The 12,676-nt window shown below is 43.7% G+C and overlaps 1 protein-coding gene across 6 annotated transcripts in view; it reads left to right on the top strand.

Moving 5' to 3' along the window:
• The window catches only part of PECAM1 (platelet and endothelial cell adhesion molecule 1), a 58,600-nt gene that overhangs the window by 33,833 nt on the left and 12,091 nt on the right, over positions 1–12,676 (top strand). For 3 of the 6 annotated variants that reach the window (XM_066614511.1, XM_066614513.1, XM_066614510.1), the window contains 2 exons: positions 1,436–1,504; positions 4,813–4,869. The exons of 2 other annotated variants lie outside the window; for them this stretch is intronic. In XM_066614511.1, the coding sequence (XP_066470608.1) occupies positions 1,436–1,504; positions 4,813–4,869 (126 nt within the window). The remainder of the gene's footprint in view (positions 1–1,435; positions 1,505–4,812; positions 4,870–12,676) is intronic. One more of the 6 variants, XM_066614512.1, reaches the window with a different exon arrangement.

Genomic DNA, 12,676 nt, shown 5'->3' with positions numbered 1-12,676 from the left:
CAACTCAGACAGAGCCCAGATCTATCTGCTTTATAAAGCGGAGCTCCTGGTTGAGTTTACGGCCTCTTTGGCCATTTGCTGGGCAGGTAGACCTGGGCTCCCATTCTAACTCAGCTCCACCAGTGCCCCACCCAGTGGGGTTCCTCTGGCTCCTGACTTTGCTCCCTGCTGGTGTGACAGGTTGGGGGGCATGCACCCATCCCCCCCCCCAGGATCTGTCCATACATCAATCAGTAGCCAAGACTGGCTTCCAGCTGGAACATACAATCCTGGCCCAATTATGCAGTCATCTGATGTGAGTTGCATCAATAACAGATTGCAAGGTGTCTGAGGGTGCGGTGGATTCAGCCCAAGTCTGGCATCTCCCTCCAACCTACCACCAGTGCAAGTTGCACCAATCTGCTTCCTGCTCACTTGAGTAAGAAGCAGATCATTCCCCTACTTACCGTGCTACTCATATGCTGCTGTAAAACCTGGAAGTGTGGGACTTCTGGTTTCATTTATGGGGATGGCGCATTTGTTTCTTTGTTTCGTGGCAGTGCACAGGTAACATGATTGGGTTTGGGTGTGGGTTTTTTTGTTGAGCAGAGTTGGAGGACACAAGATGGCATCAGGTGGTGTTCTGGGTCATATCACCCTGGAAATGCCTATTAGAAACATTTTGAAGATTGCTACAAATTGCCTCCATGTGACAATTTATCTCTGCTGCAGCTGTCCAATGTAGCACCAGCCATATTATTATCTTGGTAATCCATATACTGAGTCTTAGCTCTTTCTTACAGCCAGATGCAAGGGAGGGCACCAGGATAAGGTCTCTTGTTATCTGGTGTGCTCCCTGGGGCATTTGGTGGGCCGCTGTGAGATACAGGAAGCTGGACTAGATGGGCCTATGGCCTGATCCAGTGGGGCTGTTCTTATGTTCTTCTTCCTGTGCTTCCAAAGAGGAGGCCTTCAGTAGTAGAACTTTGCTCTACAAGCCAGCAAACCTTGTTTAACATTGGCAGTTCTCCTTTGCCACTAGGTAATAGTGGCCTTCGCCAAAGTGAAGTATCGCTGCTTCAAAAGAGATCAGATCAGGAGATCTGATTAGTATTGCAGCCTCTGTGGAATGTGAGGACTGGTCAACATAACATAGTTTTTCCTCCTGCTCTCTTCATATGCACAGGGAAAGGCAAAGTGTTTAATAGACTCCATGCAGGGCTATTCAAGTGTGGGTTTGTTCTAGTGACCAATAAAGGGAAGCTTCTTTCTTCGGGATTCTGAATCTGGTGAGCTGCATGCATCAGCCCTCAGAAATGATAAATGAATGTCTGTGTTCTGCACCCATTAAAGTCAGTAGGAGTGTGATTAGTTTGTTCCATTAATACAGGCCCTCAGCAGGTTCAGAGGGCAGATTGCTATACAAAGACACATCTTCTTGCTATTTTTGGGGCAGGACCTGACCTTGAGAATTCCGAGGTGGAATATACTGAAGTGGAAGTGTCGGTTCCTGACCCTCTCAGAGGTAATTAAAATGGTTGACTTAGCAATGGTGAAAGAGGAATAGAAGGGGCCCTGCCCTGTGGAGTGATATCAGTGCTAATTTTGCAACTCTTTTCAGACAGAGCAGTATTAGGCCTTAAACAATCATTACACACTAGTAAACAGGAAGAAATTTAACTTTTGCTCCAAGACCCACCAGCTGTTTCTTCTCAATTGTTTATCCATAAATACACCCATTATTCCACACATTTGGGACGAGAGGGCATACAGAGTCAGAAGTTTGGAAGGGAGATCAGGGCAATGCAGCCCTGCCTATAGACAAATCCACATCATGGTGATTGCAATGCTAGGTGTGCACAAAGTACCACACTACAGGATGCCTGCAGGCAAGCTTAGGAAAGATAATGAATTAACAGCCCAAGCCTATGCTTGTCTACTCAAAAGTAAGTTCAAATGGGGCTTACCCTGACAAAAGTGTGGATAGGATTGCTGCTGAAGTAAGTCAACCCATATGCCACATGTAAAGCTAAAATCCTGCACTAAACAAAAAAATGCAGTATATTTATTTCTCACATTTCATTCCTCCTCTTTTGCCTTTGCAACAACCCTGTGTGGCAGGTGAAACTGATAGTGACTGGCCCAAGGTCACAGAGGAAGCTTCATGGCTGAGTGGGGTTTGGTACTGGTTCTTCCAAGTCTAAATCCAACTCCTGAACCACTACATCATCCTGGCACTCTCAGATAAACTGGCTGTTTCTTTGTTTCCCTGGGAGTGTAGAAATGATTCATTATTTGAACCATTCATTTCTAGCAGGCGGAAGTCTCTTTGGAACTTTTTTGCTCCACTGGAAGATGCCCAGGAGACGGTGCTTGCCTTCCAGCGGTGCAAAAAAGCTCTGCTGGAGCCTTCTGCGCTGCTAGAAGTGTCACAGAAGGCTTCTTCAGAACCTGGGTTGCCTCCTCCCTCTCCACTTTGAAAAAAGAGGAATTGGAGGAGGTGGCGTGCTGGTGGTAATTGCAGTAATGATAATGTTTCCACAATTACTTTCGGGTCGGGAGGCAGCGGATAGGATAGTGGCCCAGCACTCTCTAATGTGGTGGATCTTGAAAGTTCTGGCACACTGCAATTGTGATGGTGTGGACTCATCTGTAGGGAGGGCAGTTGACCTGCTGAGAGTTGGAAACAGAACTGCATGGCTTTGCCATCCCTTCCAGAATGGCTGCTCTCATTCCCTTCTCAGAGTGGCTTTGGCACTGAATTCTCAATATGATAAATTTTGTAATCATAGATGCAGAATCACTTCAGTCAACTTGCATTAGCAATACTATGCCTAATCCTAATGTTGCATACTGATCAATTGTAAAAAAATGGAGCTGTACAAAACTGCTGGCAATATTGTTAGGTAGGCCAGTGAAACAATCTGAGAGGTGTGTCCTGGTTGCTGGGGAGCAACTATCCACCTGTACAGTTGAAGAGTTGTTTCCTAGCAACCACTGAAACTCCAAAAATCCTCAACATCTGCTTTCTGTGTCGATTGGCTGCTGTCATTTTCATCTTATTATCCTGGAACTGTCTTCACAGCTGAAATGCAACATTTATGTTACTTATTTTCATCTCGGCACTCTAGATTGAGAGGCTTTGCAAAGTAACTACTTAGGCTGTGATCCTATACACACTTAACTGGGAGTAGGCCCCACTGAAAACAGTGGGACTTCTGAGTAAACATGCTTTGGATTTCACTGTTAAATTGTTGTTTTATAGCACAACCCCTATCAGATGTACCTTTCAGTACCTGTTCTGTTTCCTGTCAGAAGTAACAGCCCAATCCTAACCAACTCTCCAGTGACCAATGCAGCAGCGACCATGGGGCGCACATGCATTCTGTGGTGACAAGTCACGGATGCCTCCTCAAGATAAGGCAACATCTGTTCCCTTATCTCGGGGCTGCATTGCAGCTGCATTGACACTGGAAAGTTGGATAGGATGAGTTTGTAAGTCTCATTGTGTTCAGTGGGGCTTACTTAGAAAAAAGTATATACAGGATTACAGCCTTAGACTGTGTGTGAAATACAGGAGGACATTAGCCCTGATTATGCAATCTAGTTCAATTGCTTTTCAGTTAGATGAGCAGCCGGATCCTACCAGAGTTAGCTGCAGTTAAGGCCACTGAAATCATAGGACTACAGTTTTAGTGCTGAATAACTTTGGCTAGGGTTGAGCCCAGCTAATGGTAATTTCGGCTAGTGCTATGTGCATGAAAATAGACTCTGGACACACCCCTGCTGAGCAGGAGCACTACAAGGAGCTTGAATGATCTCATAGGATATTTCAAACAATAAAGCCTTACAAGGTTAATGATACAACAAACTATCATGCCAAAACATTTCCTTATTCAGTAAAACTAACTTGAATATCTCTCTCCCAGGCTGAGTGTAAAGTTTTCATGGTTTTATAGGTGATCAACCTGGCAGAGCCACTTAAATAACAATCTTGTTTCTTATATTTAAAAAGTTGCCTACATAGATGACATTAATGAATGGATTAAATGGTGACAGCCTTCCTATGCATAAATGGTTAGATGGGCCATTTATGAATTACAGTGCAAGCCTATGCATGTCTGCTCAGAAATAAGCCCCATTAACTTCAATGGCACTTACTCCATTGTATGTAAAGGCTTGGAAGGTAATTAAAGTCCTGAGTCAGGATGTTGTTTGTAGGAGATATACACAGTAAACCACCAGAAAAAAAAAGAGAGACACCTGGTGCAAATCCTGTCTTGATTTGTCCAAGGCAGCTATGGAGACCAACATCACCAGTACTGACTGGTGTTCATGGGGAAATGTGTTTGTGAACAAACTTATGAATTGTATTTTGAATTGAGTATTTTTAAACTCTTCCAAAGAGGATTTTGCTGAATTTCTTGTGCTAACCATTGCAAGAAGGTAGGGTGTTTTTTTTAAAACACATGTTCTTCTGATGTGTTTTTTAAAAAAATCTACCTTCTTGCAATGGTTAGCAAAGGAGATTCAGCAAAATTCTCTTTGGAAGTGTTTAAAAACAATTAGCTTAAGATAGGAAAATTACTGAGGTCTGTTTTGGTCACTTTTCCCCTTCAAATTGGAATGCTTTCATCCTTAGTGATGGAGCCATAGGCACATTTGTCCATAGTGCAGTATCTCAGAAGGTAAAGTCACTTTTGCTGATAAGAAACCATTGTTACTTGTATGCCTCTTCTGTCCAAAATGACAATATAGTGTGTTGGTTTAAGGAGGCTTTCAGCAAACACATAAACACACATGAAAGTAATTCCATTTTGATACATTTTCCAGCCCCTGTAACAAAGAAGGCTGAGACAGTTTATACCGAAATCCGAAAACCTAATCATGGTAAGTCAATGGAAAAAGTTGGTATGCATAAGTGTTACCAACCCAACCTTCATGGACAAAGTGACCTGTGTGAATTAGTTTAAACTGAATTTGCTATGATATGTTGATAAAGGAATCGTGGGGGAGAGGATTTGGCATGCCACCTTAGGTCTCAGGAGGTCTTGGGCCAGCCAGTGGTGTAGCTAATGATCATGTAGCCCGGTGCCAAGCTCAAAATGTTGCCCCAGAAATGATGTCACAACTGGAAGTGACATCACATCTGGGCTTTTTAAAAAGTAAAAACTGGGAGGAACCCACCTCCTCACCCCAGCAGCTCACCACCCACTTGCTCTGCTGCCTCAGTGGTATAGCTAAGGCATCTATCTGCTATCTGGGGTCATCGAAGATTTGTAGCCTCTCCCAGACAAAATCAGATTTAATTAAGTAAATAAATGAAAAGTGTGTCCCTGATTGGTTCAACACACTGTGCTGGGGTGAAGAGGGATGATTATTCTCCTCCTGCTAAATATAAGAGGGGGATCACTTTTAAAAAGTGCCTTTTTACCTAGTTAGCAGGGGTAACTTATTATGATACATGGAAATGAGAGCTGACATATTAACATCTTATTGTTTTCATGCTTTATCATGATAACATGTCAATAACATAATAACATGTTATTGGCTCTCAGAACAATCAGTCTCATAGGTCAGTTTTGAGTTAAGAAAATCCACTTTTTGTTCCATAAGGCTGTTGTGTTTTCATTTTCTGGTTAATTGGCCATAACTTTTGATAGAATACAGATACTCTAATGCAATTTGTTTCATTGCATTCTGCACTAAATTACCTTTCCAGTGATATATAGCATGATGGTATTATTCATACATACCAAGAGTTTCACAATTTTGGTCACTAGTGTCAAGCTCAGCTTGTTGCCCCCCTAAAGCTTGATACCCTGTGCAACTGCTACCCCCTGCACCTTATTAGCTATGCCACTGGGGCCAGCCCTGAGCTGCCCCCACCCTTTTATTTGAATAACTCCACTTCAGGTTTCATTATTTGTTTCAGGCTGGAGTGCAACAAAAGGCACCGCCCAGGAACTGACTTTATAAGATTTCAAGTGCATGCATGAATGCAAACGTTGAGGACAAAGGGAAATGAGAAAACGAATACTGAGCACTGACACCTTATAAGGCTGCAAAGGATTAGATTATTCACATGTCTCAGAAATTAACACTTTATTTAGCAGCGTGGAATTTGATTTGTAAGGCCCTTAGATTCAGGGACTATGCACCCAATCCTGTTGAAACACACACACACCAGAAAATGCAGTCATGGTGTAACCAATGACTACAATCTGGACATGAACCCTGAACAGTGCCAACAGGGCAGCATTGGGCATAGCACAGTGGAGCAGAGAACAGCTTATGCTGGGTAGTTGGCAAATAAACTGGGTACCACTGGCAGGCAGACTGGATCAGTAGACAGCCAGTGGTTGGCAGGTGGGAACTACCCTAACAGCACTGGGCCCAACACAGGAGTGAGTGAGCACAGTCCTGAAGCAGCACATAGAAGGTGGGAAAGGGCAACAGAAGGAGGTAGCAGACTGTAGCTTGGAATGCCCTGGCATGTACTGCATGGCATGTAGTGGGCACCTCAGGAAAGCCCAGCAATGGTAGGTTTTTCCACAGATCCAAGATTCAGGCATGAGCAGTGTGGTTTGACAATCTTTGATCTAATCTAATCTAAATCCCTCTAACAAACCTTATGCTTGACAATACCCAAAGGGGCCTAAACTTAGTATAAAATTTCTCAATGAATCTGCAGTCTAATTGATTTATAAACCTATTAGTCCTAAATCTTATTCCTAGTTATTAAGTAAATAATATACACTACAAAGTAGAGAGGGAATCAAATGTAGGTTGAGGTGCTTAGAAGGAGAAAAAGATAGTTTAGCATGTGCAGTACTAATCAACAGTAAATGGTCAGGAGATGGCAGAGGAATTATATAAGCAGCTATGTCTGCCTTTCAGGTGGGAAGGTCCACCGTGAGAGAATTTCCTGCTGTTTGGGCCTGCTTCAGGATTTCATATATACAGGCAGACATCATTCACAGGCTTTGCTCTCACCCCATTCTCCCCTTCCCTTGGAGAAGCTGTGGCAACACCAGTCAAGGGACCCTGAGCGCTCTGCCCCCACCACCATTGGTGCCAGGCTGTCTGGGGAATTTCCTTTCTCAAGCAACCAGGGTGGGCATCTGCGGAATAGGCTTCACTTTCTTCCTTTGCAAACAGCCTACCCTGCATTCTGTAGGAGTGCATGGGATTCTGACTATTCGGAATTATTCCAAATATTAGGAACCATTGTATTCTGGTCTGGAAAAAATCAAGAGTATTCTAAATATAGCATTATTTGGATACTTCTGAATATTTCTGAATGTACATTCCTCGTATATACTGGAAATCTAGATCTTAAGGACATACAGTCTCTCCTTTGAACCCAATTAGTGAAAAGAAGTTGTTAGGCTCTTCATAATTTACTTATAGGAAATATATAGTGCAAAATGTTTTTCCATTATCTAGTTCAGTGTTCTTCAGCCTGTGGGTCAAGACCCCAAAGGGGTCATGAAGCCTCATTTGGGGGGCGGTCACTACAAGTACAACCTTTCAAAGCCTGGGTAAAAGAGGGCTTGGCTCCGATCCACTAATGGCACTACCTTATCATATCTGAGTTCTTTATATAATCCTGCACAGTCTCTTCTTCTTTCCTGCAGCTCCTAAGGCAAGCCCTGCTTAGCCTGCTAACTCACATGTTTGTTGTGAAGATATGAGAGATAGAGGAAACAGGGCAGGCAGGGGTGGGGGAAGGGCAGATTGGGTCCCAGGAAGGGGTAGGATTGGCAGTGGGTCCCCAGTCTCATTATTTATTGGGGTCCTGGCAGGAAATAGTTGAAGGCAACTGATCTAGTTTGTCAGCTCAAATGTGTTCGAGAAAGACACGCGTTATTTAAAATCCTTTTAAAGCAATACTTTGTGGCAGAGCAGGAAGTTCAGTGAAATGTGATTCGATTAAAACAGTGGGCTGGATTAGACTGACAACAAGCAAGCACCCCTTAATCTCACATTCCACCTTCTCTCCAGCACATGCCCAGCTGCAGTTTCAGTTATTTTTGGAAACGTAATAACAGTGTATTGTTCTAATTGCGTCTGCTTTTCCTGACTGATACACAGGAAAAGTGTTTCAAACAGATAAGCGGGACATCATAGAAATGCAAAGACACTTTGGAGGCCTATTGCATTATTTACAGAAATATGACCATATTGTATTTGTTTATGGCAAGGATTCTTGATAGTATTTATACAAGAACAAACCAGATCTGTGGCATGGCTTTGGAATGCCTAAAGAAAGGGGATGGTTCAAAATTGGCTGGATGAGGCACATTCAGAACAGCTTGGAGTCTTAAAGCATTTCTTTCTCTCTAATAAAACGCTGTCATCAGGAAACAGACTTTAGAACAAATGCCACTTTGAGAGGTTTTTAAACCCAAAAGGTGGGATAGAAATATTTCAGGCAAGTAGATAGGAACAGGCTTGAGTCTGATGAAGAGCAGGAGACATTTAGCTCCCAATGATCTCCCCAGCTCTTTTATAGGTATATGGCTGACATGAGTTTCTCTGTTTTTCATAAGAGTGCTGCATTTAGGGGCAGTGGGGGGGGGGGTAAGCAAAACCTGCCCTGACACTGGCTCAGCCACCACCAGAATAATAACCCCTTCTCAGCACAATTACAGGACTGTAAAAACCGGAGCATCCCTATTGTTACGGTTCTGTCATCCATCATAGCCTCTACTAGGGTTGCCAACTCTGACTGAAGCTATTCCTGGAGAACATGTCGTGATGCCATTAAGCTAAGGAAGCCCTCTCAATACCTTCAGGAGTGCTTTCTCCACCATCTGGAGATGGGTGCTGGTTCCTGGAGACTCCAGGTCAATCCTGGAGGGTTGGCAACCCTAGTTCCTACCAAAATGTGCACTCTCTAGATTTCCCTAACCTATTAGACTTCTGGAGCAATTAGCACTATTCTGAATTAAGTCTGTGAGAAAGTCCTCCTAAGTCAATTTTTATGAACACATTTAGACAAAGATATTCCCTTCCCACTGGCTTCTCTAGGCAGTATGGGAAAAGCTTGAAAGTTAGGAAGGCCAGTTCTCAGGACCTTTGGATGGATGGTAGACACTGGAAAATCCTGCATAGCCCAGCTCCACAAAAAGGTAGTTAGCTTGATATAAGGCTAAGTTTTCACAGGCACTGGTGCCTCGAGTTTTGCCCTGGCCAAGGGCCTGGAGCCAGTGCTGCAAAATTTTAATGTGGCTGCTGTGTAGCAGTAGGCCTGCAGATTGATCCTAAGAGGTCCTGCTTCCCCCTTAAGGGAACCCAAGAGGTTTTGCTTCAGTTCCCATTTCCCCCTTAAAGTCTGTCTTCTAAAGAACCCTGTCCCAGGCAATCAAAATTTGGTATTGATGCTAGCACTGGCGTTTCACAACTATGGATCAGAGTAGACCATGCAGAAATTTTTTCTTTCTTTTGTGAAAGCTGGCAAAATGGGGGAACCTAATCAACAATCTACTTCACTGGCGCTTGCATTGGAAAAATGAGTCAGTTGCCGGGAGCCGTTTCAGTGGCGAGACAGGAAGCGCTAAGGATCCCATGGCCACCCACAATACGCTGTGGAAAAACAAATATTCTCAAGCAGAAAGAGGCATGAGAAATTCTTGCTGCTTTTCACCGTTTGGAATAAGTTACTAGAAGGAGGCTCTGCGCCCTCGGGAAAACTACTTTACCAGTTTCCTGCTCTAGAGATTACACTACAGAAAGGTTCACTTGTTGGCACTAAGAAATCTTTCCTTAAAAAAACCCACAAAGGAATGTACCTAGTTTGCAGTTTCATGAAATTTTTTTTAAACATAAAATCATTTGGATTGGGTATTTTGCAGAAACATAGAAGCAGTCCATGAAAGTGTGGGTTAGTTTTCTATTAAACAGGGCCCACAGTTACCACCTACTACTTATTCTGTAACTTAGGGCCTAGTCCTATCCAACTTTCTAGCACCAACACAACTATGCCTATGGGGCATGTGCTGCATTCTGCAGTGGAGGGGTGGGCAGTCTCAGAGACTTCCTTAAGGTAAAGGAATGTTTGTTCCCTTACTCTGGGGCGCATTGTGACTGCACTGATAGCGGAACATTGGGTAGAATTGGGCTCTATTCTCTTTAACTAATGGCCCAATCCTATTCAAACACCATGCTGATGGCAGTCCTGACAAACAAAAGGGATTCAGATTAGTGTTTGGTCAGCAGTACCAATGGTTGGAGCCTCTGGCATTCACCAAAAGGGAGCCGACCATTGCAAAACAAAGGGAAGGTTAGGCAACACACTATATAACAGAGACACTGATAATACTGCAGGATCAGAGACAGAGATGCAGCATCAATACATTATGGCGTGGGATTCATTCTCCCTCTTTCTTATCTATGTGGGGTGCATTGTTCTTACTTTTTGGGGTGGTGAAGGCCCCAATTGGGTGTTTACATGTGGAGACCCTGTGTTAAAATACTTGTAATAAGAATTCTGAGAAAACATAAGATAAAATCCCAGTATCTGCACAGTCCATTCACACGGATTCACTTATCTGCAGTTACCAAGAGTGAAACTTTCCTCGTGCTATTTGCGTTCTGTTCTCACCTACCCATGACTATCCAGGGTCATTCCAGGGCCATTCTGGATCATTCCCAGCCTCTACAGTGGTCATTTTAAAGCCATCTGGAGTCATTCTGAACTGATCCAAGCCCATTCTAAGGCCATTCTAAATCACTCTCAGCATCCACAGCCATTTTAAATCATCCACTGCACCCATTTTAAAGCCATCCACATCCATTCTGAAATCACTAGGCTGTTCTGAGGCCATCTAGGGCTATTTTGAAGGTACTGTATTTGTACCAATTTGATTTCACCCCTGGAGAGCCACTGCCACAACATTGCTTCATATGTTCACAAATTGTGTGGTTACATCAACATTTAACCCAATATTCAATTCATGGAGCCATTTCATATAAAACTTCTTTACGCTACAGGAAGTTAGAACTCATTAACTCTGGATTAATCTGCAATACAAATCCAACTGACTCAGTTTTGAGCACCTCAGTTTTCTTGTACTTGTTCATCCTGTGTAACTTTCCCTTTTTTAAAATACTGTATTCACTGAACCAAAGCTTTTAAAAAACTTGTTGCAAAAAGTTGTTCTCAAAGGGTCATTTAGTTAAATGATGACATAACTCTCAGAAATTAGGGGAAGTTCACATGACTAAAACATCCCATGCTGAAGTGCCTCACGCAGTGTGAGTTAGCAGTTCGCCTGCATATAGGCAGGGTACCAAATGTGATGACTGTACATTGCTGTACATACATGTACAGTAAAGTGCACATACCAGGAAGCTATAGCCAATTGCTGAGCATCATACATACTGATGTGGGTTACTTTGTCATGCTGAAATGCCTTCTACGCTGGAAGTCTGTAAGAAGTAAAGCAAACGTGGACTCAGGGCTATTTTGCATTAAATGGCAAACACGTTTTCAGTGCGTCCGTGTGGCTTACCCCCTAAAATATGAAGGAGAATTATTAGTGCATGCTAGATGTACACCAAGGTACTGCATATCCAGTGTATATGTAGTACATTTACAACATGCATCTCCTCCTCAAAAATTACAGTGTCTGCCACATGGCATACAGTAAGCAGACTGAATTGTGATAGCTATGTACAGTGCCTTTAATTTTCTTTCAGGCTAAGACTTGAGAGGTTAATAACTGTATCACTAGCTCAGAAACTGAGAATATCTAGATTAAAGGATATGTTGCAGATAAAGATCAGATTAGACTTTGCCATGGAGTGTTTCTGGCCATCCAGGCTTTTGATTTAGGGCAGCGTTTTTCAACCACTGTGCCACGGCACACTAGTGTGCTGCAAGGCTGCCTCAGGTGTGCCATGAGATCAGACCAGACAGGCAGCAGCTGCGCATGCGGGGGAAGCGGTTGCTTTGAGCCTTACGCACAGCAGAAGGAAAAAGAGCAGGCAGCCAGCCAAGGGGCTGTTCGCAGCTGCTTTGCTCCTCCTGCTGTCGCTTGCTCCTGGAGGAGGTGGAGTGAGTGAGAACGAGGGAGTCAGGAGTAGGCATGCAGGTATGAAGCAAGTGAGTCTGCTGAGGCCACCAGCCTAAGAACTGGCTGGCTCAAAGGGTCCTGGAAAGTCCCTTTTCGTTGCCACAGTTTGCCTGCAACTCCCCAAAGCAACCCTCCCTGCATTGCCTTTTGCCTTTTAGGGGTAGGGCATTAGGCCCCAATCCTCTCCATACTTACCTGGGAGTAAGCCCCATTGACTATAATGGGGCTTACTTCTGAGTAGACATGCCTAGGATTGGGCTTTTGGTCACATTTATTTTTTTTGAAATATAGGAGCAGGTAATTGGCACTTCTCCCCACCCCACTCCCTCCCACAGGCACATTGCCCCCCCAAATCTCATAATTGCAGTCAGCACCTCTCTTACTGTCCATCCCTTCTCTCCTCCGCACCTTCCAAAGGTTCAGAATCACTTGCTTCAAGTTCTCTCTTCCCCCCACTCCAGCTGAATCCTGTAGTTGTTTCACTCATGTCTCCTCATCGCCCCTCACCCCACAGCTCTCCTATGTGCTCAGTCTGACCTCTCTTTGCCAGCACTTTCTTGCATAACACTTTAATAACATATTTCATCCTTTTCACAATCACATATCCTTTCCTC

Source organism: Tiliqua scincoides, chromosome 2, assembly GCF_035046505.1.
Source record: "Tiliqua scincoides isolate rTilSci1 chromosome 2, rTilSci1.hap2, whole genome shotgun sequence".
NCBI classification, from domain to species: Eukaryota; Metazoa; Chordata; class Lepidosauria; order Squamata; family Scincidae; genus Tiliqua; species Tiliqua scincoides.
This window is presented reverse-complemented; position numbering and strand designations above follow the sequence as displayed.